Source organism: Musca autumnalis, unplaced genomic scaffold (assembly GCF_047663935.1).
Source record: "Musca autumnalis isolate F117 unplaced genomic scaffold, ASM4766393v1 scaffold_5, whole genome shotgun sequence".
NCBI classification, from domain to species: domain Eukaryota; kingdom Metazoa; phylum Arthropoda; class Insecta; order Diptera; family Muscidae; genus Musca; species Musca autumnalis.
In genome coordinates this window covers 43,940,216-43,964,450 of record NW_027412088.1, presented here as the reverse complement: position 1 = coordinate 43,964,450, position 24,235 = coordinate 43,940,216, and the positions used below count along the sequence as shown (strand labels likewise).

General features: G+C 37.6%; 2 protein-coding genes across 2 annotated transcripts; both read right to left on the bottom strand.

Moving 5' to 3' along the window:
* Positions 1-3,198: 3,198 nt before the first annotated feature.
* Positions 3,199-5,137, bottom strand: LOC141405476 (putative inorganic phosphate cotransporter). The gene is made up of 4 exons (XM_073989855.1): positions 4,964-5,137; positions 4,719-4,855; positions 3,575-4,663; positions 3,199-3,516 (listed from the first exon to the last, which is right to left on the bottom strand). The coding sequence occupies exons 1-4, from the start codon at positions 4,983-4,985 to the stop codon at positions 3,322-3,324; spliced, it is 1,443 nt and encodes a 480-aa protein (XP_073845956.1). The 5' UTR covers positions 4,986-5,137; the 3' UTR covers positions 3,199-3,321.
* A 7,289-nt stretch (positions 5,138-12,426) lies between these two features.
* LOC141406573 (putative inorganic phosphate cotransporter) lies at positions 12,427-23,699 on the bottom strand. Its single transcript, XM_073992303.1, has 4 exons — positions 23,623-23,699; positions 13,874-14,010; positions 12,730-13,809; positions 12,427-12,665 (listed from the first exon to the last, which is right to left on the bottom strand). Exons 1-4 carry the CDS (start codon positions 23,642-23,644, stop codon positions 12,468-12,470), a joined length of 1,437 nt encoding a protein of 478 aa, XP_073848404.1. The 5' UTR covers positions 23,645-23,699; the 3' UTR covers positions 12,427-12,467.
* Positions 23,700-24,235: the final 536 nt, after the last annotated feature.

Here is a 24,235-nt window from a genome sequence, read left to right as displayed (position 1 = left end):
GTATGGACTTGCCACTGAAAAAACTTGTACCATCGTAATAGTGGCTTTAAGCGCAACATGTTTCAAGAAAATACAAAACGATTCGAGAGGAGGCCCTAAACTGCACTTTTCCGAAATTTGATGTGGGAGGTATCCGAAGGAGTTGGCATATAAAGTCCATATTCTAATCTGAAATATGTCTCGTAAAAATTTTACGATGTCCAAAGTATGGACCAAATCGATTCCTGGCTTATCGTGCGCACAATTTTAGCGAAAAGTTTTGAACTACTGTGGTGAACTCGATTTAACTTTGGGCAAAATATTACGATTGCCGAATTTTGGATCGAATCGGTTTATCCGTTCGAGAGCAGGAATACAAGTTGTTACAACAAAAATCAAAAGGATTCGAGAGGAGGTCTTAAACTGCACTTTTCCGAAATTTGTTGTGGGAGATACTCGAAGTGGTGCACCGATATTGCCCATATTCGAACTTGATCTATGTCTCATAGAAATGTTACGATGTCCAAAGTTATGACCAATTCGGTTACTCCTTTCGAGATTTGTCGTGCGCACAATTTTAGCGAACAATTTTGAACTTTTGTGAGGAGATACCCGAAGCAATGGACCGATATGGCCCATCTTCGAACTTAAACTAAGTTTGGACAAATTATTACGAATGCCATATCTTGAACCGGATCGGTTGCTTCGGTCGAGAGTTATATTGCGCGCCAGCCAGCCAGACAGATGGACATTGCTCAATCGACTCCAATTTGCTTGAAACACATTTTGTCCAAATATACTTGAGGCACATTTTGTCCATATGAAAGTGTATATTAGGGTTATGACTTTTTTTACAACCTCATATCCCTGTATCATAGCGTGATGAATTTCTACGTATGATTACATAAAATATTAATTATAAAGTGATTCGATTCGATTTTTATTTTTCCGAACTTTTAAAAAATGTTTTTAGTATCTATAAGCCAATGTTAATCACCACTGGGCTCGCGTGCCGTGTCTGTGTGAACACACACAATCTCAATTGTGGTGAGTTTGAACGTTACTCTCACCACCGATCATCTTCTTTGTTTTAGCAATGAATTAACGCACACGATGTTTATCGAGAGAGGGAAAGATAATCTCGTGTGTGTGCCCAACACAAACGCAGCGGTTGAAATTGTTGTTGCTGGTGAACACTGCTATAAGCCAGAGACGAGCTTCTTTGCAAAGACAGTATAGTGAGGGTGCTCACTGCGTTGTTTTTGTATTTGTTTCTCTCTCTCACTTACAGTGTAAGTGAATCAGGGGTGCTCAGAATAGTTCGTGTATTAGTAGTGGTAATACACTTTCCCCATTACTAAACAATGGCAAATGAGAAATAAAGAGAGAATACGTCCGGCAAAAAGAGGCACACGTGCCCTTGATGAGAATAACAACAGAACAACCACCACTCAGTCTTCATTCAGAAGTCAATGAAGCAGTTTCTGTTGCATTAACGCACACGCTGTTTGTGGAGAGAGTCGAATGCGTGATGCCGCAAACAATGCGTTTGTATTGGTGCCAATACCTGTTTTACGCAACCGTAAGGAAGTGATCACCATAGAAGTGAATGAAAGCAAACAATAAACCAGCATCCGGCAAAAAGGGGCACACGTGCCCTTGATGAGAATAACAACAGAACAACCACCACTTAGTCTTCTTTCAGAAGTCAATGAAGAAGGTTCTGCTGTCGCTTGTTTCAATGATTTTTAGTTTTAGCAATGCATTAACGCACACGCTGTTTGTGGTGAGAGCGAGAGAGAGACGTATGCGTGAGACCGCTAGCGTTAGCATAAATGCTGAGGGTATAAAAATGCTGTCCCGAATATAATGTTATACCTATTTCTATAATGTAGAAAAAAATTTGACCGGGGTCCAGTTATTTTTTTGGACTCAGACTCCAGTAGAATTGCTCGACTGCGACTCTTAGACACCGACTCCGAAACCTTGAAGTTTCAAAATTTTAATTTGTTTTCTTTTTTTCGTAGAATTATAAAAAACACTTCAAATCAACCCAAAATTATTAGTGTTTGTAAAAACCGTTAGTTGGCGCATTGTCAAAGTAGACGCTCTTTTGTATAAAAATATGTCTAGAAGATAAAAAGTTAGCAAGACGTGCAATCGGTTACTCGCTTCAAGGGTTTATTGCGCGCAAAATGTCAGCAAATATGTTTTATCATTTGTGGGGGAGGTATCCTAAGGAGTTGAACGATATAGTCAATCTTCGAACTTGATCTTAGTTTGGACTAAATATTACCAAAACCAAATATTGAACTAAATCGGTTGATCCGTTTGAGAGTTATCGTGCGCTCCGGGCAGACAGACAACGGGCATGGCATAATCGACTTCATATTGAATGTTTAATCATTTGTGGGGGAGGTGTCCTAAGAAGTTGAACGATATAGTCAATCTTCGAACTTGATCTTAGTTTGGGCAAAATATTACCAAAACAAAATATTGAACTAAATCTGTTGATCCGTTCGAAAGTTATCGTGCGCTCCAGCCAGCCTGGCAGACAGAGGGACGGGCATGGCATAATCGACTTCAAATTGTCACAAACGGATTTCATCCAAACTTAATCGGAGTTTAAAACCATTATTTCGATGGGGCACATCTTCATCGTATCAAAGTGTATGAGGTTAGAAAAAACATGTGTTATGACGTTTCACGGTATCTTTGGAAATGTCATTGTCAAGTCCCCGGATGCTATATCCGTGTCGGAATCCATTAAAGATTTGTTTATGACATAAACAACCCAGTGGGAAAATGGAAGCAATGGTAAACTAGAAGGTAATGCAGAAACACTATGGTTTATTGATAATACATTATTGTTAACACGGAACATGTCCTAGGAAAATAATGCATTCTTTTCTTGAGTCCAGAAGAAATGAATGTGTAGTTTACGAATTGTCTGTGTACTGATTCCATTACCATTTGATTTGGGAATATAGTGTGCATTTTTTTGGGTCATTTGCATTCCTTTCTAGATTACAAAGGTAATACATTCCCCATTTTCCCACTGGGAATATTTTTATCAACAAAGAGGCCAGACTGATGAGATAATATTTGTGCACACAAATCATAGTATTGATGTGATAAGGAAATGCACACTTGGAATACTGTTGACTTTGCATTTGCTAAAAGTGTGTAATGTGAATATCATAAAGAACGCAAAAATAATTTGTAATTACGTATGTAGGTCTTGTCATTGAACACAGTATTTATTAGAACGATACAAAATAGTTTAAGCATTTAATTGAACGATGCCTTCATAAGTATAGAGTATATACATATGATGAACTATTATCTGGCGACGTCTTTGCTTCCCGATGGACCTTCTTCATAAAACAACTGAGACGTTGAATTTGTAGTGACAAGAAAATTCGGGTCATTCCACGACTGTAGATTTGTTGTGCCCCAAATCAAATAAATGATGTTACTAACGATTAATATTACTGCCGAAATTGCAAATACAATTTTCCATTGTTGATAATTTGCCTGTGAATGAAGAAAATGTTTTTTAAAAACTTCTCAAAACAACCAACTGACAACTTACCTCATCGTGTACAATAGCGCCCGTTACAAGAGGTGTTATAATTGGCATTACACTTGACACGGTATTTACAATGCTCATCAAAATGCCAGCATGATTTGGCGACAAGTCAATGACATTTAAGCCGCTACCAATCATATTGGCCGCATTAATAGCCGTAATACAAATTAATAATATTCCGGCTAAAATCTTTTGATCGGAATGTAAAAATCCAATGCCAATAAGGCACATTGCTGGTATCCAAAATGCTATGGAATTGTAGGTTTTTCTCAGCACAAGCAATGGTAATATTTTGTAATTTAAAAGGACGTCAGCCAATGTTAGGTACACATAGGCCATTATCCACATGGCTATAAATGGCAGGCCAGAGTAGAGGGTATTATTTTTCATATCCATGCCAAAGACACCACTCATGTATTCCGGTATTGCAGCTTGCATCGTTGAAAAGAACCACAGTTCAGCACTACGTGTTATTAGTAACGACCAAAAGGGTATCGATGTCGCTATTGCTTTCCATGGTATTGGTATCGACTTCATTGTGGGCATATCACTATCTTCTATTTCCTTCTTTGTCAATGAGCTGTGAATGAAATTTCTCTCTTCCTGCGAAATAAATTTGGAGGTATTTGGTGTATTGGCACCAAATATTTCCCACAGGAAACACCAAATCAGTCCAAGGACACATGTTATGTAAGAAATACCCGGCCATCCTAGACTTGAGGTTGCAATGAGGCCACTTACAAACATTGCCATTACTGTGCCGCAATCAATGCCCGAATTTGCCAACACGCCAAGACGATTTCTTTCCTCCACCGGACTCCAATGAGCTAAATGAGCGTATACTGCCGGCAAATCAAAGCCCTGGAAAAGCCCTTGTAGTACACGTACCGTGCAAAATATTTGCCAATCTCCCCATTTTAAGGTAAACGGTAAGGCGAGACCCACCAGGGATGAGGCCAGCGTTGATGCAAGTATCGTGGCTTTGGCTCCAAAACGTTTGCAGACATAACCGGCTGGAAGTTGTGTCACAATATAGCCCCAAAAGAAACTGGATAGTATGTAGGATTTTTGTGTTTCACTCCATTCATATTGCTGAAAAAATAAATATATATTATGTGATTCTAAATTTAGCAATGACTTTACTTACCGGAAAATCGGGATTAGCTGCTGTGGCATTAGTCATTGCCACCAAAGATATACTTGCATTATATTTGGTCATATAATTTATGGCAATACAGGCAAATAGTAACAAAGACTGGACATGTCTTTGCCCAATAAAAGGACCTGTTAGATAAAGAAGAGAGTACAAATTTAAGTAACGATGGAATTAATAAAATATATGATATGTTGTTTTTAATAGAAAATTCTTCCAGCTTTAAACCATTTTCCTACCTTTTGCTATAGCAGAAGTCATGATACTTTCTCCCACAAATTTTCCTATTTTACTCCGTCATTTGTAAAGACGTCTAAGTAAACGTCTGTCTATGATTTAATTGTCTAAATTAAATAACAATCAAAATGCATTTTTCTAAGGTGACAATGTTATCTGCAACCAAAACTAGTGCCATCTAATAGGTACTCAAGTCACCAACTTATAACATAATGACCAAGATAACGAAAAAAGTGTTCAACAAGATGTCTCCAGATATTACATTGATAGCAAATGAATCGGCAACTTTTTTTACGTCACACCCCAAACTCTAATAATTTTTGATAACAAAAATACTTTCCAAAAAGTGTATTAGACTGGCTCGTGATATGGAAAATAACGTAAACAGCATAAACATTTTTGCAAAATAACCCAAAGTCAAACGAAGTGAATATCAGATGAACAAGAACTTCCATGACATCCAAACCAATTGCATATTATTGATAACATTGGTATTTCTGAGTTGGCGAAGCAATTATACGGGTCCAAATAAAATGTTCTCATAACCTAAACCAATATAGTGGAGGATATTATGTGTTTATTTTGGGTCAACAATTTTTAACACATCGAAATAGTGGTTCTAGACCCACCTTTATATATACCTTAGTAGCAAATACCCGCTATTTCGTATCCGGAATGGGAATAAAATATAAATAAACAATATATAATATGGAAATAATATATAATATTGTACTAAAACCTATTTTAGTTATCAATATTTAATTGATTTAATTCATTATACCCTCAGCCTTTAGGCTAGAAGGGTATATACACTCTGATAAGAAAAATGTCTATCTGTCTACCTTGTGCGCACGATAACTCTCGAACAGTTCAACCGATTCGAACCAAATTTAAGGTATCGTAATATTTTGTCCAAACTTATAGCTCATTTAGACTAGCCATAAATCCTCGACTGGATTTAATAAATCCAGTACAAATCTTATTGCATTTCGATATACATTTTGGAGGATTTAAATGGCAGTCAGCTGATTACCAAGGTAGATGCATCAGCTAATCTGATCGAATTTGAAACGTCAAAAGAATTTTTTGTAAATTGAATTCGTCTCAAAAAACAATATATTGTTTAATACTGAAAATTTTAGCACATTATGCTACTAATGCTAACTAATGAGCAGAAAGAATTATTTGATCGCAGTTTGCCCATCTAAAATAAATAAACGAATTATTTTATCGTTTAGACATCGTAAATATTAGTCTTGGTTGATTAAAATCATCTTTGTACATCAAAACAAATTTAATTTTTCCGCCTTGTTTACAAATTTTTACATTTTAAATTATTTTTAGTGTGGAAATTCACCGATGCATCTACCTTGTTTCTTGTGCCAGCTTGCAACTTGTTGTATTTTCTAGCAACTTTTTGCAAAAAACAGAGTTGTATACGAGAATTTATGCCAGATTTAAAACAAATCCACTCAATACGAGGATTTATTTTTGTATGGGAAATCTGGTAGATTTTGGCTGGATTTAGCAAATAAAACCTGATAATGTGCTAAATCTGGCTAATGAAGTCATATCTAAATGGGCTATTAGTTTATGTTCGAAGATGGGCCTTATCGGTCCACTCCATGTGGTACCTCCCCCACAAAAGTTCAAATTTTTCTGTAAAATGGTCTGAACGATAACTCTCGAAGGGAACAAACTTTGCACATCGTATTATTCCTTCCAGATATAGATCTGGTTCGAATATGAACTATATCTGTCCACTCCTTCGGGTACCTCCCACACAAATTCGGATAAAGTGAAGTTAAAGGGCTCCTCTCGGATGGTTTTGTAATTTTTTTCAGTAAGTTTTCCTTGCGGCTCCCTTTATAACGGTACAATTTTTTTCTTGCGGAAGTCCGTACTTCCTGAGATATTGGCCCAAAAACTCCAAGAAACCCTGACGGCACCAACCAAAATGGCAAATCCGCAAGATAATCCTCGCAAGGAATTTCTGATTGGTGCGTGCTTTGCACATCGTATTATTTCATGTATCAGGTTGGAATATGGATTGTATCCGTCCACTCCTTCGAGTACCTCCCACACAAAATTCGGATAAAGTGAAGTTTAAGAGCTCCTCACGGATCGTTTTGAATTTTCTTTTCAGTAATTTTTTTTGTGGCTCGCTTTACGACTGTACTATTTTTTGCCGGAGTAAGTCAATAATTCCTGAGATATTGGCCTAAAAGCTCCTCCCACACAAAATTCGGATAAAGTGAAGTTTAGGAGCTCCTCTCGCATCGTTTTGACTCTTTTTCAGTAGATTGTTGGAGCGGCCACATTTACAATGGTACATTTTGTTCCGGAGTAAGTCAATACTTCCTAAGATAATGACCCAAAAGCTCAAAACCCTGTCGGATATTGCGCAAGATAACTCTAAAACTTTTTCAAAAATTTCTTTCAAACTTATTTTAACATAATTTAATATTTTGAGTCCTTTATGAGGAAGTTTAGTTGCCAAAAATATTTGGTATATGTCAATGATTTTGTATAAGCCCACGTTACGGTACCTACAGATTTTAAAGCAAACTTGTGATATAAAATCAATATCTTTTATATACGGCATAATTATTGTGTTTGGTTTTGTTGTTTTTTTCTTGGTCAGTGCCGTGTCGCACCCATACTCTGCTACCCCTATTTTTAATTTCGAATTTCCAAAACTACGACCTCATAGACATACACCAACAGCGACTCACATTGCAAATTTTAGAATTCTGATTTTACCTTTTCACAGCATTCCATTCCAGTACTTCTATCCTAAGTCTAAGCCTTATCTCACCCCTACACACCAACAATAAGGCACATTCAATATTCAAGGTCCCAGCTTCAGCGAAACCGCCGCGTTATTCGCCATAACCGAATAGCTGCGTAAAGGTAGTGAGCTAACATGTGCCGCGCAGAACGTTAAAATTTGGGTTTGGGCGTCGGGTTAGTAACCCTCCCCTTGAAAAAACAGCCTACTACGAAAAAACGAAAGAAAAGAAAACCCCTCTAAAGTTGACGAACCCCGCAAACGTTTTAAGGACCATGATCTGCGAATCTGCACCTAGAATGTTCGCACTCTTTATAGAGAAAGTGCAGTCTTCGCATTGGCAGACGTACTTGAAAAGGAAGGAAATACGATGGATTGGGACAGGCGTCACAATAACACCTAAAGGTGACGCACTGTATTATAGCTGCCATGACGTAAAGCATGAGTTTGATTGCGGATTTGTAGTTAGTCAGAGACTAAAACATCTGGTATCCAGCTTCACCCCAGTGAATAAAAGACTTGCTGCAATTCGAATAAAAGCTAAATTCTTCAACATCAGCTTTATCTGCGCTCATGCTCCCAATGAAGAAAAGGACGAACAGACCAAAGATATATTTTACGAGCGCTTAGAAGAAACTTATGACCGTTGCCCCGCCCATGACATTAAAATTATACTAGGCGATTTTAAGGCCAAAATTGGAAAAGAGAATATCTTTGGCCCAACAGTCGGGAAATTCAGTCTCCACAGTGAAACATCTGACAACGGTATGAGGCTGATAGACTTTGCAGCTGCAAAAAACGTGGTAGTTAGCAGTACCAGATTTAATCATCTCGATATTCATAAGGGCACCAGGCTGTCTCCAGATCAGAAAACAAGAAATCAAATTGATCATGTTGTGATAGATGGAAGACATTCATCGAGTGTGTTGGATGTACGATCGTTCCGAGGCGCAAACATTGATTCGGACCACTACCTTGTTGCAGCAAAGGTACGCACCCGCTTAAACGTAGCAAACAAAGTACGAACAGACACAACACGAGAGTTAGACATCGTAAGCTGCAATCACAACAGACAGCCACAGCGTATTCCACTCAACTAGCCCAATTGCTTAATCAAAGCACTCCTCATCCCGATAACATATCAGCGCAATGGAAAAGCATTGCCCACTCCATGCAAACAGCAGCTAAATCCATACTTGGATTTCGACGCGCAATGCGTCCATTGAGCTCGGAACGACTGTGGAAGCTGGTGCTTGGTGTGTTTGAGAGAAAATTCTTCGAAAGATCTACGGACCAATCTGCGTTGACGGTGAATATCGACTTCGCATGAACCACGAGCTGACGTCAATATTGTTAAACGCATCGAGATGCAGCGATTGCGTTGGCTAGGCCATATCATAAGAATGAGCGATGATGAACCCGCTAAAAAGGCGTATAAATACGGACCGCTTGGCGGTGCACGCAGAATTGGCAGGCCAAGGAATAGATGGCGCAAACAAGTGGATGATGAGATGAAAAGGCGCGGTATTCCAGAGTGCGAAGCAACAAATAGAGAGAAATGGAGATCTTTTCTTAGTTCGGCCTATGGAACACATTTTCTGTAATGGGCCAGCTATGTAAGTAAGTAAGTAGTTTTTGGAGGAAATTTTGAAAGAAAAAAAAATTATTCGAAATCAGTCCGCCCGTTCTCAAGGGATGCCATTACCAACGAACAACATTTGATTTTTATTTATAAAGATAATGTCTAGACGAACTGAGTCGACTTCTGTTGCAATTAGATACCCCTGTACCATATATTTACGAATATAAACGAGTGGATTTAACTTAACTAGATGAATTAATTTAGTTAATTTAAAATTTTTAATTATAGTGTAAATTCTTATTAAGCTTGTACTATATTTGAATCAATTTTACAACAACAACTACTGTATAGAATTTCACTCATTATTTCCATGTTTATTTTGCTACTGTTTTGTTATATTCTCGAGAGTTGGGTAGTCTAGTTCCCGGAGCGGATCTTTCTTTCTAGTTCCTTAATATAGTTCCAAATCCGTGATTAATGTAGTTCAATGAATCCCTCTCTTTCGTCGTTAATTTTGTTTTCTTCGCTCCAAATAGTTCCGAGACCGAAATAGTTACGTGAAGCTTTCTCTTTCACCGTTTGGTGGATTAATTGACATGCAAATAAATAAGTTGCAGCGATGTAACGTGCATGTGATTTACTTTTATTTAACAATGTGGCACCGTCTGAATAATAAACGAAACGAATGAGAAAGATCGAAGTGCGGAATTATAGGAACTAAATGAACTAAAGGAACAATATGAATGCAAGAGTTGGATATAATTCCAATAGTTCCTTGTACGGAATAGTTCCTTGGAACTAGTTCGTTCCGGAACAACACAACTCTAGTATTCTTTACCATATTTGAGGTACCCGTTGCCCAAACGGCCAAACCCACATGCTCAAAAACATCAAACTGGCTACCTTGATCTAACCGGAAACTTTTGAAAGTGTTTCAGAAATCGATTTTCCTAGCCAAAACCACAATTTTTTGTCGTCACCGATTGCTAATTTCTATATGAGATTCGATAGTAAACTATGGTAACCAAAAAATTAAGTCAAAATATTCTAAGATGTGGGCGTGTACTTAAAGACGACAATTTTTTGCCATTTTTGAAAATACGACATTTTTGCAAATTTCTGTAAACAAATAATTCCACCATAATATGGAGGGTATTATTAAATTTGTCATTCCGTTTGTAACACATCGAATTTTTCATCGGAGACCCTATAAAGTTATATACTTTTATATTCTTGATCAGGGTTAAATGCTAAGTCGATATTACAAAGTCCGTCCGTCCGCCAGTGCGCCCGTCCGTTCATCCGTCTGTTGAAATCAAGATACAGATCGCAATTTTTAAGATGGAGCTGCGTACTTTGGTATAAAAGTTTATATTTCTTCTAGGATGTTTGGTATTGCAAATGGGCTATATCGGTCCACGTTTTGATATAGCCCCCATAGAACGGTACCACCCGATTATCGGTATTTTGAAGGTTTTATCTTCATTATCACACCGAAATGGCTGAAATTTGGTACTTAGCCTTCGTTGGGAATATACAATTTTTCCCCAGAATTTTGTTGGTATGGTTCCACGCCTTTATATAGCCCCAAAGAACGGTACCTCCCGATTTGCATTATTTTAAAGGTGGTGGCCTCAATATTCCTCCGAAATTGCTGAAATTTGGTATTTAGTCCTCATTGGAGGTACAAAACTTTCCATACGACATTTGTCGGCATATGTCTACGCTTTCTTATAGCCCCCATAGAACGGTACCTCCCGATTGTCGGTATTTTGAACATCCCACAGCAATGGCTGAAATTTGTTTTTAAGTCTACGTTGGAAGTAACACCCTTTCCGACTGAATTTCGTCGGTATAGGTCCACGTTTCGATATAGCCCTCATAGAACGGTACCTCCCGATTTTCGTGATTGTAAAAGATGTGCAGTCAATATCCCACAGACATTACTGACATTTGTTATTTAGTCTTTCGTGGGATTATAAAAGGTTCAGAAATAAATTATCAGTAAAGGTCCACGTCTTCCTATATCCCCCATAGAAGCGTACCTCTTGATTTACGGCTTTTTTAGGTTTTAATCACATTATCTTATTGAAATATCAGAAATTTGGTATTTAGTCTTCTTTGAGTCTAAACACTGTACGCCAGAAATTTTACGGCATAGATCGACGTTTTGATATAGCCATCATAGAACGGTACCTCCAGAATTTCGGTATTTTGGAGGTTAACGAAATTGTATTAAGTCTTCTTCATAAACGAAAGGAAACTAATAGTTAAATTTTACTTAAATACCACTCGTGGTAGAGGGTATAACAAGCTCGGCCCGACCGAACATAAAGCCGTTCTTACTTGTTTTAATATATGAGTTTTATGAAAACCCAATGAGTATTTTTTTTAATTTTGGAAAAAATAGATATTGAAAAAAAGTTTAAAAAAAAATCTTCCTTTTTTTTGATTTTTTTCTATTTTATGGGTTGCTTATTGATGTTTGTCATTTTTTAAGTAGTTAAAACATATAAATCGGAAATTGGATTGTGTTACCTGTCGAACAAAAATTATGAAAATATCTCTATCCATGCAAAAGTTACAGAGTTTTGACCAGGAAAAAACATTCTGAAACACTGTGCGTCTTGTCTTACGAGCCCACCTGTAGACAAATTTTAAATGGCTGAAATACTAAGGAAATTTAAGCCAGTATTACGTTGAGGGGACAGGGATTAAAGCACAGACCTTCTGAGTGGGCCCCTTTGGGTTTTTACACAGTTGAAATCCCATGACACTTCCTGTATGCTGATAATATGGCCTTTGTACTATTCTTGTTGAGTGCAAGTGCCTAAACTGGTAATTTTATACAAAAATTCCGCAAGTATCGGGGGCAAGTTCGCATTATAATGTCCTTAAAATATGTCCGGAGGTAACTTTTTCGTTTTCATTATTAACGGTTGATTACTAGACACACAACCAGACGAATTCTTTGGTCGATGGTCGGTTAATGAACACTTCATTCCATTTTAGATGAATAAAAAACATTCTTATATATTCCGCCGCTAACTCACTCTACCTGTTTCTCCTTATTCTAGTACTTAATTACACAATTTTTTTGGAATAATTTTCAATATTTATTAGTTTTCATTTATCACACGACATCCTTACTCCCAGTAGTACGTTGATCATCAGTGCTGCATTCAGTGTGATGATGGTTTTTATTTTCGAGGAAATTTGGATCATCCCAAGGTTGCAGTTGCGTGGAACCCCAAATGAGATAAATTGTATTACCAACCAGGTATACCATGCCAGAAATGGCAAACACAATTTGCCATTGCCTATAATTAGACTAAACAAAGGATACAATTTAAGAATTCTGTTCCAATTAAATTACATATGCATTCTTAACTTACACTATCCTGTATAATAGCACCCGATACAAGAGGTGTTAAAATTGGCATAATACTTGCCGAACCATTAATTATGCTCAACACAACACCGGCATGATTTGGAGATAAATCTAGAACGTTCAAGCCACTACCAATCATGCTGCCAGCATTGACAGCCACTATGAAAATGAATAAAGTACCGGCCAAAACCTGTTGCTCACCGTGCACGAAACAAAGGCCAAAAAGGAACACAGCTGGTATCCAGAAAGATATTGAGTTAAATGTTTTCCTTAAGGCATTCAATGATAATATTTTCTTTCTAAGCAGAACATCGGCCAGTATTAAATACACATAGGACATGATCCATAGCGTTATAAAGGGCAGGGCTGAATATAGGGTGTTATTTTTCATGTCCAAACCGAAGACACCATTCATGTAGTCTGGTATTGATGCTTGAATTGTTGTAAAACACCAAGCTTCTGAACTGCGTGATACCAACCCCGCCCACACAGCGGGTGATTGTAAAATAGCTTTCCACGGTGTGGGTATTAATTTCTTGATATTATCATTAGCTTTGTTCATAGCCAATGATGTCTGAATATAATATCTTTCTTCAGCAGTTATAAATGTTGAAGTATTTGGAGAGCTGGCAGCAAATATCTCCCAGAACACACACCAAATTATTCCAACAACACATGATGTATAAGAAATTCCGGGCCAGCCTAAACTTGAAACTGCTATTAGACCACTTATCACCATGGCCAATAATGTGCCGCATTCAATACCCGAACTTGCCACAGCTCCCAAACGATTTCTCTCTTCCACGGGACTCCATTTAGCCAAATGGGCATAAGCAGCGGGCAAATCAAAACCCTGTAAAAGTCCTTGCATCACACGTACAGCACAAAATATTTGCCAATCACCCCATTTTAATGTAAAGGGTAACACGAGACCAACCAATGAGGAGCAAAGTGTTGCTCCAAATAATGTTATTTTGGCGCCAAAACGATTACAAATATAACCGGCAGGAAGTTGGCTAACAACATAGCCCCAAAAGTAACTGGAAAGTATGTACGACTTCTCCGATTCACTCCAATCGTATTGCTGGAAAATGGTAGTTAGGTTAGTATATATTTGCTTTTGCATAACTTATGAAGGCTGGACTTACCGGAAAATTGGGATTAGTAGTTGCTGCATTTGTCATTGCCACCAATGATATACTGGCGCTGTATTTTGTCATGTAATTAATGGCAATACCGATGAATAATAACAGAGCTTGGACATGCCGTTGACCAAAACGAGGACCTGTGATAAAAAAAACATAATGAGGAATGAGGGAATGGGATGGGAGTCACTGATGGAAAGTTAGAAAAATGTATTAAAGGGTTTTTGGAAATTCGAACTTTTGTTGTACGAATGGCTGTACATCATAATATGGCTGTACATCATCGGTATAAATTTCCAAAGGATCTTCGAACATACCCTAAGCTGCACTTGGGTACAAATTTTGAACTTTTTTGGTGCCATAGGGGTTTTTACAACTTTCGGTCTGTTTTCCCAAGAAGTATGGACTTGCCACTGAAAAAAGTGTTACCGTTGTAATTGAGACAGCGATTGCAAGTTGCTTCAACAGAAATCAAAGTTAGTCAAGAGCTTATCCGAAATTTTGTGTGACAAAAATAATACATATTCAAAACTGATCTATTTCTGGTAGATATATTAGTATGCGTAAAGTATGGACCAAATCGGTCCGTCCCTTCAATAGTTATCGTGCGCACAATTTTTCCGAACATTTTTCAAATTTTGTGGGTGGGGGGGGGGGGTACCTGAAGGAGTGAACCGATATGATTTATCTTCTGACTTAAACTAAGTTTGGACAAAATATTATGAAAGCCAAATTTTTTATCGAATCGGCAGATCCGTTCGAGAGTTATCTTGCGCTCCAACCACTACACACGGTGTCGTAAGGGCTTTTTTTTGAAATTTTCAGTCTACTTTCTCAGGAAGGAGGGTTTTGCATCTGATGAAACGTGTACCGCCGTATGGGGGCCGTGAATACAAGATAATACAACAAAAATCAAAACGATTCGAGAGGAGGTCCTCAACTAAACTTTTTCGAAATTTTATGTGGGAGGTACCCGAAGGTGTGGACCGATTGAATCCATATTGGAACCTCATCTAAGTTTGGTAGAAATTTCACGATGTGCAAACTTTGGACCAAATCGGTTACTCCTTTCAAGAGTTATCGTGCGTACAAATTTTCCGAACATTTTCGAACTTTTATGGGGGATGTACCGGAAGGAGAGGACTGATATAACCCATCTTCGAACTTAAACTAAGTTTGGACAAAATTTTGCGAAAGCCAAATTTTGGACCAAATCGGTTGATCCGTTCGAGAGTTATCGTGCGCTCCAGCCTGCCAGACAGACAGACGGACGGACGGACATTGCTAAATCGACTCCAAATTGTCTGAAACACATTTCGTCCAAACATACTTGGGGTGTAAAACCATTATTTCTATGAGGCACATTTTGCCCGTATCAAAGTGATTTACCCTTTCTAGCCGAAAGGCTGAGGATATAAAAAACCTTAAACTTTACATGTTCCAAATTTTGTGTGGTAGATACCTAGAGATGGTATTTACTCGGTAAATACCCACACGGTGGGTAAATACCGGGTAAATACCCATTTGTGGGTATTTATTTGGGTATTTACTATATTGAATCGCTAATACAACATCTTAGACCCTATTTCTGGGTTTAGGTTATAACCAAATCAGTCAGTGTGATTGTAGAATGTGGCTAATAGGTAAAAAATACCTTAAATCGGGAGGTACGGCTATATGGGGGCTATATCAAAACATGAAACCAGAGACCCCATATTCAGTAGCAGAAGTTCTTTTGACATAAGAAAGATTTATGCCTAGTTTTGTCAGCCTACGTCAAGCGGTTCGGCAGTTAAACAGTTTTTACCCAACATTTGGGTAAATACTCAAAATCGGGGTACCCTTATATGGGGGCTACTAGAAAACGTGGACCTATGTTGACAAATGTTTGCACGGATATTTTCTACATATTGAGAACTCACTGTGCCAAATTTCATCCACTATGATTGTACAATAAGGCTAATAGTTAATAAATACCTTAAATCGGGAGGTACGGATATATGAGGGCTATATCAAAACATGGACCCAGAGACCCCATGTTCAGTACCAGAAGTTCTTTTGACATAAGAAAGATTTGAGCCAAATTTTGTCAGCCTACGTTAAGTGGTTCGGCAGTTAATGAGTTTTTACCCAACACTTGGGTAAATACTCGGGTATTTACCCAAGTATTTACCCACTTGTTTAAAGTATTGTAAAACTATCCATTTTGAATCGATTTTATAACCAAAACCCAGAAATAGGGTCTAAGGTCTTGTATTAGAGATTCAATATAGTAAATACCCAAATAAATACCCACAAATGGGTATTTACCCGGTATTTACCCAATTTACCCAATTTACCGGGTATTTACCCATTGGGTATTTACCCACTGTCCATCTCTAGAGATACCCTAAGGAGTGGTACGATGTACGTTCTATATTTGGACGTAATCAAGTATGTACGCGAGTGTTATGTTAGACACAACCAAGTTTAGTTAGTGACGGCAGATTTTTTGGAGCTCCAGGGCCATTATCTCAAAAAAAGAATATACCGTCAAGGAAAAGAATACAAAGTCAAAATTTCGATTTTTAACGAAAAATGTGCCGTTTATTGACCATTGAGCATTCAGAAAAATTTTAAGGAAAATTCTATTATTTGAAGACAAAATTTTGATGTATTCAATAAACTCAACACCAAATTTCTGTAATTTTGGGCGGATAATGTGGCTAAAACCTTAAAAACCCGAAAATTGGGCGGTACCGTTCCACGGTGGTTATATCAAACCGTGAACCAATACCAACAATTCTCTGTAAAAATATTTTGCAAGACCTGGCGAAGACTAAATACCAAATATCAGCTACATTGGTTGTTTAATGTGGCTAAAACCTTGAAAATATCGAAAATCGGGCGATACCGTTCTATTGGAGCTATACCAAAACGTGGACCTTTTTTTTGTCCTATTAATGGTTCTTAGAAAAACCCTACTTTTTGGGTACAGTATATCTTTTTGATTGTGCTGGGCCCCAAGATAATAGGAGTTTTCTAAGAACCATTAATAGGATTAAAGTACTCGCGATTACGCATAATTTGATATGTAGCCCACACAGCATCACAGGCCAACATTTAGTGCGAAATTTTTTCGAAAAAACCCTATTCAGGTACCTTCCACACAAAATTTGAAATAAGTGCAGTTTAGTGACACCTCACGAATCGTTATAAATTTTTTTGTAACAGGATGTTCGTGCGGCCCTCGTTACGTCATTGTAATTTTTTTCGAGAGCAAGTCCATAGTTCCCGAGATAATGGCGCATAACCTCAAAAAAACGCTGCACTATGTCGCGTTCAGATAAACGGTGGCCAAATATAAAAGGAGTTGGCGTTGTCAGATGAATTTTAGTATAAATAGTTATAGTTCATTGACAATGTCGAGACTCAATCGGTCCACTCTTTCGGGTACTTCCCACACAAAATTTCGGTATAGTTCAGTTTAGGGCCTGTTCAAGAATCGCTTTGATTTTTGTTGTAGCAACCTGCATCCACTGCCCCCCATATAACGGTATAATCTTCATCAGGGGCAAGTCCATACTTCCTGAGAAAATAGCCTGAAAGGTACAAAAAAGACCTACGACACCGTGTGTAGTGGTTAGAGCGCAAGATAACTCTCGAACGGATGTAATATTTTGTGCAAACTTAGTTTAAGTGCGAAGATAAGTCATATCGTTTCCTTTAGGTACCACCCCCACAACAGTTCAAAAATGTTTGGAAAAATTGTGCACACGATAACTCTTGGTGGGAGTGACCGATTTGGTCAATACTTTACACATCCTAAAATATCTACCAGATATAGATCAGGTTCGAATATGGACTATATTTCTCCACCCCTTCGGGTACCTCCCACACAAAATTTTTGATAAATTCACTTAAAGACCTGCTCTCGAATCCCTTTGATTTTTGTTGAAGCAACTTGCATTCGCTGTCTCAATAACGACAGTAAAAGTTTTTTCAGGGGCAAGTCCATACTTCTTGAGAAAAGAGCCCGAAGGTTGTAAGAAAAACCCTATGGCACCACATGTATGTAGTGCCTGGAAGGCTCGAACCGAATATAGCTATATTATGTTTTTCGCAGGCTAGTGTGATAAAAAAAACCCTAACTATCGATATCCCCGCAAATTTTTGAGCTTTAATCCTATCCATACTTTTGTCGGTGCATACGGCCAACATTTTTAAAAACCCCCTAAATACATGTTTTTTTTTTTTTTTTTTTTTTTTTTGAAGAAAAAATATTTCAATCCGCACAGGCTGAGGGTATATCTCTGTCGGCAAAGCCGACTGATATTTTTTTACTTGTTCGTATCAAAGTGTATATACCCTTCTAGACTAAAGGTTGAAGGTTTAAAAATAAATATTAATTAAAATTGTTATTAGTACAACAAAATGTCCGATTTTCACAATTTCCATATTAAATATTCTTTATTTGTTTTTATACCCACAGCATTTATGCTAACGAGGGTATATACACTTTCACACGGGCAAAATGTGCCTCATCGAAATAATGGTTTTAGACCCCAAGTATGTTTGGACGAAATCCGTTTCAGACAATGTGGAGTTGATTTAGCAATGTCGGTCTGTCCGGCTGGAGCGCACGATAACTCTCGAATGGATTAACCGATTCGGTCCAAAATTTGGCTTTCGTAATATTTGGCCCAAACTTACTTTAAGTTCGAAGATGGGCTATATCGGTCCACTCTTTCCGGTACCTGCCCCACAAAAGTTCGAAAATGTTCGGAAAATTTGTGCGCACGATAAATCTTGAAGGAAGTAACCGATTTGATCCATACTTTGTACATCGTGAAATTTCTACTAAACTTAGATGAGGTTCCAATATGCACTCAATTGGGTCCACTCCTTCGGGTACCTACCACACAAAATTTCGGATAAGTTCAGATTAGGACCTGCTCTCGAATCGCTTTGATTTTTGTTGCAACAACTTGTATTCACTGCCCCCCATACGATGGTACAAGTTTCATCAGGGGCAAGTCCATACTTCTTGAGAAAATAACCTGAAAGATGCAAAAAGCCCCTATGGAGCCGTGGGTAGAGGATGCAGCGCAAGATAACTCTCAAACGGATCTGCCGATTCGGTCCAAAATTTGGCCTTCGTAATATTTTGTCCAAACATAGTTTAAATTCGAAGATACGCCATATCAAAAGTTCAAAACTGTTCGGAAAAATTGTGGGCACGATAACTTTTGAAGGGAGTGACCGATGTAATCCATACTTTGCACATCCTAATATATCTACCAGATATAGATCAGGTTCGAATATGGACTATATTTGTCTACTTCTTATGGTACCTCTCACACAAAATGTCGGATAAGTTCACTTTAAGACCTGCTCTCGAATCACTTTGATTTTTGTTGAAGCGATTTGCATTCGCTACCTCCATTACGATGTTAAAAGTGTTTTCAGGGGCAAGTCCATATTTCTTAGGAAAACAGTCCGAAAGGTGTTAAAATCCCTATGTCACCATATGTGTGGTCGGAGAGCGCGGTAACTCTCGAACTGTTCAACCGATTTGGTCCAACATTTGGTCTTCGTCATATTATACCCAAACTAGTCTCATGGGGCAATACCGGTCCACAACTTCCGGTACTTCTCCCCAATATTTTCAAAATGTCACTAAAATGTTAGGACGAATCACTTGAATAGGGCAACCAATTTGGTCCAAACTTTGGATCTCCTAATATTTTGTCAAAATTTAGTTTAACTTCTAAACTGACCCATATCGACCTCCCTAAGGGTACCCACCTCACAAAAGTTCAACATTTGTGTCTTAGTGCAGTTAATTCCTAATCCATATTTTTGTCGACAAGTTCAAATAACCAAAAAGGGCCACACAATTCTGAAGAGACCTTAAATACATTAGATCTGTCCGTAGTTGAAAGTTTCACTTCACATTGGCTGAGGGTATATATCTGTCGGCAAGGCCGACTGACACTTTTTTACGTGTTTTTATATCCTTTCCGCATACGAAGTAGCGGGCACTTTGCTAGTCAAATTATGATCATCTAGAGTCTCGAGTGTAGACTCTGATATTGATATCTGTCTAGCCACTAACAACATCTAAAATTCAAAACCAATTCCGTAACAGTTAACATATTTTTTGAAAAAATCTATTATTACCTATAATTTCGGTAAATAATCGATAAGTACATACATACATATCATCACCTGAAATGCCATAATCCACAACACCATAAGATTGCAGGAGAAGCAAAAAACGTTATAAAATGAAAAACTGTTTTATAGAATATCAATCTTATGAGAACGAGTATTCATGTGCGAATGGGAGTAAGTAATGAAACTAAAACCGCGAAAACGCTTGGTCGGTCATTACAACAACATCTGCAATGTTATACCATTTTTCGAATTCTATTTCTTGAATAGGATTGTTATTTTAGAACGTAGAAGCTTGAAATTTTGCCTGAGCATGTATTTTGATTTTCATGTGGGTTACGTCTTCGGGCCTTTCTGGTAACGATATGTTCTCGCAACATCCCCGAAGAGACAAGGGAGACTTATCTCATACTAATGAGTGCTCGCATGACAGTGAGGGAATTTGCACCGCCGAAAATTTTATGTTTTGGCCAGGAATTCAAGCGCAGACATTCTGGGTGCAAGGCGGACATGTTTACCCTTGCACCATGGTGGCTCCCGCAATCGATAAGTGAACAGCCAATATAAAGTTGTCACTAAAAGTTACAGTTACCAACAGAGTTGTTTTTTTTTTTTCAACGTTAAAATCAACATATCGTCACCATAAATGCCCGAAGACGTAACCGACATGAAAATCGAAATTAGTTTTTTGACGTAATCTGATACATAAAGCTAAAATACATGCGCTGGCATGTATTCACGCTTCTACGTTCAAAAACAACGATCCTATTCAAGAAATGGCATTTCTGAAAATGGGATAATATTGCAGATTTTGTTGTAATGGAGGATGTCAAAACTAATCAATTCAGCGGTTTTGGTTTCACTACTTATTCCCCTTCGTATATGATAATAATATCCCATATACTCGCCTTCATAAGATTACTATTCCGTAAAACAGTTTTTAATTTTATAACGTTTTTTTGGTTCTCCTGTAAAGTTTTGATTTTGTGGGTTACGTCTTCGGGCATTTATGGTGACGATATGCTGTTTCTATATCTATAAATTCAAATCGTTACAGAATTTCACTACTGACGTGTTTTTTTAATTATGTTAATAGTCACGGTGCTCTTGAATCAAATTTAAATGGAAGGGCATTACACCGTCAGGGGTTGTTTAGGTTTTCACGATTTTGCTTAGAAACCTATCAAAATGAGACTGAAACCAGTAAGGAAAGGATCAAAGTCGGTCGGGGCCGACTATATAATACCCTACACGGTGCTCTTGAATCAAATTTAAATGGAAGGGCATTACACCGTCAGGGGTTGTTTAGGTTTCAGGGGTTGTTTAGGTTTTCACGATTTTGCTTAGAAACCTATCAAAATGAGACTGAAACCAGTAAGGAAAGGATCAAAGTCGGTCGGGGCCGACTATATAATACCCTACACCACTGTGAATATGTAAAATATAAATCGGAGCTATATCCAGATCTTAACCGATTTTGATATAATTTGGCACATTTATTTCCAGACCGAATTCAGTCACACATTCCAAATATCATTGAAATCGGACTTATATAGCGTGTTTGGAGCAGCAAATGCGCGAAATCGGCCGAAAATATATATGGGTGCTATATCCAAATCTGAACCGATTTCTAAATAATTTGGCACATTTATTTCTAGACTGAATTCGGTCACACATTCCAAATTTCATCGAAATCGGAAATATATAGCGTGTTTGGTACAGAAAATACGTGAAATCGGCCGAAAATATATATGGGAGCTATATCCAAATCGGAACCGATTTCGATATAATTTGGCACACTTATTTCTAGACCGAATTCAGTCAAACTTTCCAAATTTCATCAAAATCGGACGTATATAGCGCGTTTGGTGCAGCAAATAAGTGAAATCGGGCGAACATATATATGGGAGCTATATCCAAATCTGAACCGATTTCGATATAATTTGGCTCAATTTAAGTGGCGAAATTTCGTGGCCACTGGGAACCACATATGTAAAATTTCAGCTAGTTCAAGCAAAAAATGTGGCTAAGATCCCTAAAATACCTTAAATCGGGAGGTATCGTTATATGGGGACTATACCGAACCGTGGACCTATCTTGACAATTTTTAGTGGAGCAATTTCGCGGCCATTGAGAAACTCATATGTAAAATTTCAGCTAGTTTGGGCAAAAAATGTGGCTAAGATCCATAAAATACCTTAAATCGGGAGGTATCGTTATATGGGGAGTATACCGAACCGTGGACCTATCTTGACAATTTTTAGTGGAGCAATTTCGCGGCCATTGGGAACCTCAAATGTAAAATTTCAGCTGGTTTGGGCAACAAATGCGGCTAAGATCCTTAAAATACCTTAAATCGGGAGGTACCGTTATATGGGGGCTATACCAAAACTTGGACCGATATAGCCCATCTTCGAACTTGATCTTCCGACGGCTAAAAAAATGGTATTCCCCAATTTTCAGCGAAATCGGTCAACAAATGCGACCTGTATGTTGCGAACGGACGGACGGACGGACATGCATAAATCGACTCAGAAAGTGATTCTATGTATATCCCTAGAAGGAACTATGGGTCTATCTCGCTTCCTTTTGTATGTTACATACAAATGCACTAACACATAATACCCCTTACCACATAGTGGTGTAGGGTATAAAAATGTTGTGGCTATGAAATTTTTCTACAAGATTGACCTTTACGATTGACCATTTTTGAGATATTGAACAATGCACTGACTGTATCGCCCCGTTATAAAACAATGAAAACCGCTTACACAGTGGAAGTTTTTGTGAATTCTGAAACAGCAATGTTCATAGATGAGAAAAATCCAAAAACAAGAAAAAATCACTGTAGGGATTTTTAAATAAATCGCGGTCAAAATTCACATTTTTAGGTTTTCACGATTTTGCTTGGAAACCGCAAGTCCAATGTTGTAGCTACAGAAAATGTTGTAGCTGGGAAAATTTCTACAGGATTGATGTTTACGATTTGTTCTCAGGCTGTACCATTTTTGGGATAAAGAACCTCAGTTTACATTTTTAGGTTTTTTTGTTAGGGTTTCGCAATTTTGCTTGAATACGGCAAGTCTTATCGGCATGGGCCCTGGGAAAATCTTGTAGCTGTGAAAATTCTCTACAAGACTAGCTTATGTAATTTTTCCTAGGTTGTACCATTTTTAAAGATATATAAGTTTAAGTTGGGAAATTGCAGTCATGACATTGTTTTATAAGGAGACGATACAGAATTGAATTGAATTTGAATTGTCCCAATTTCAACTTATATATCTCAAAAATTGTAAAACCTACGAAAATATCATTATGGTCAATCTTGTAGAGAATTTTGATAGCTACAACATTTTCTTTATTCCCAGCCAAATCGTCTAACCTAAAAAACCCCTAAAAATGTCAATTTGAATCGGGATTTATATAAAAAGCGCTCCGGCGATTTTTTTTTTTTGTTTTTTGATTTTTCTCATCTATGAACATAGTAGTATCCGCAAAAACTTCCCAGGTATAAGCACCTTCCATTTAAATTTGATTCAAGAGCACCGTGTAGTATTAAGAATAGAAAAATTTTATCCACAGTTCGTTATTTTTACCTTTCGAAACAACTGCTTTCATTTTTCCTAAACGTTTAGTGAAATATTTTACAACCGTCTTTCTGAATGTCTGGTTAAACTTTGTCTAAAATTTAATTGCATTAACATTGCAATGTAATTTATCTATTGCGTTAATGTTATCTACAGAATATCAGAATCCCAGAATTAGGTACTCAAGTCAAAACGTTTAACATAACGCTCAAGATAAGAATAACTCATTGAAGTAGTCTACTGTCTGTTGCTATAACTTAGTAATTCAGTAGTCACACGCGCAAAATTTACGGAAAAGAAAATTGAGTTTTTGGGTTAGAGCGGGGAGGAAAAAGTAGAGAGGGACTATTTCTTCTCCGCTTTCACCAAACTAAATTTTCTTTACCGCAAATTTTGCGTGTGTGAATACTGAATAATGTAGTTAACGAATGGAGTTGTTCTTTAAATAATTCGCTGTATAAAATTTTTATGCCAGCAATCATGGCAGACAAGAAGCAAAATCAGAACTAACCGAAGGTTTGCACAACACAAATTGCCTAAAAAGACAACACTGATAAGAGAGATCGTTTATTCCAAACGGTATATTAAATATTGAGAAATATTAAAAGCAATTCTAACAATG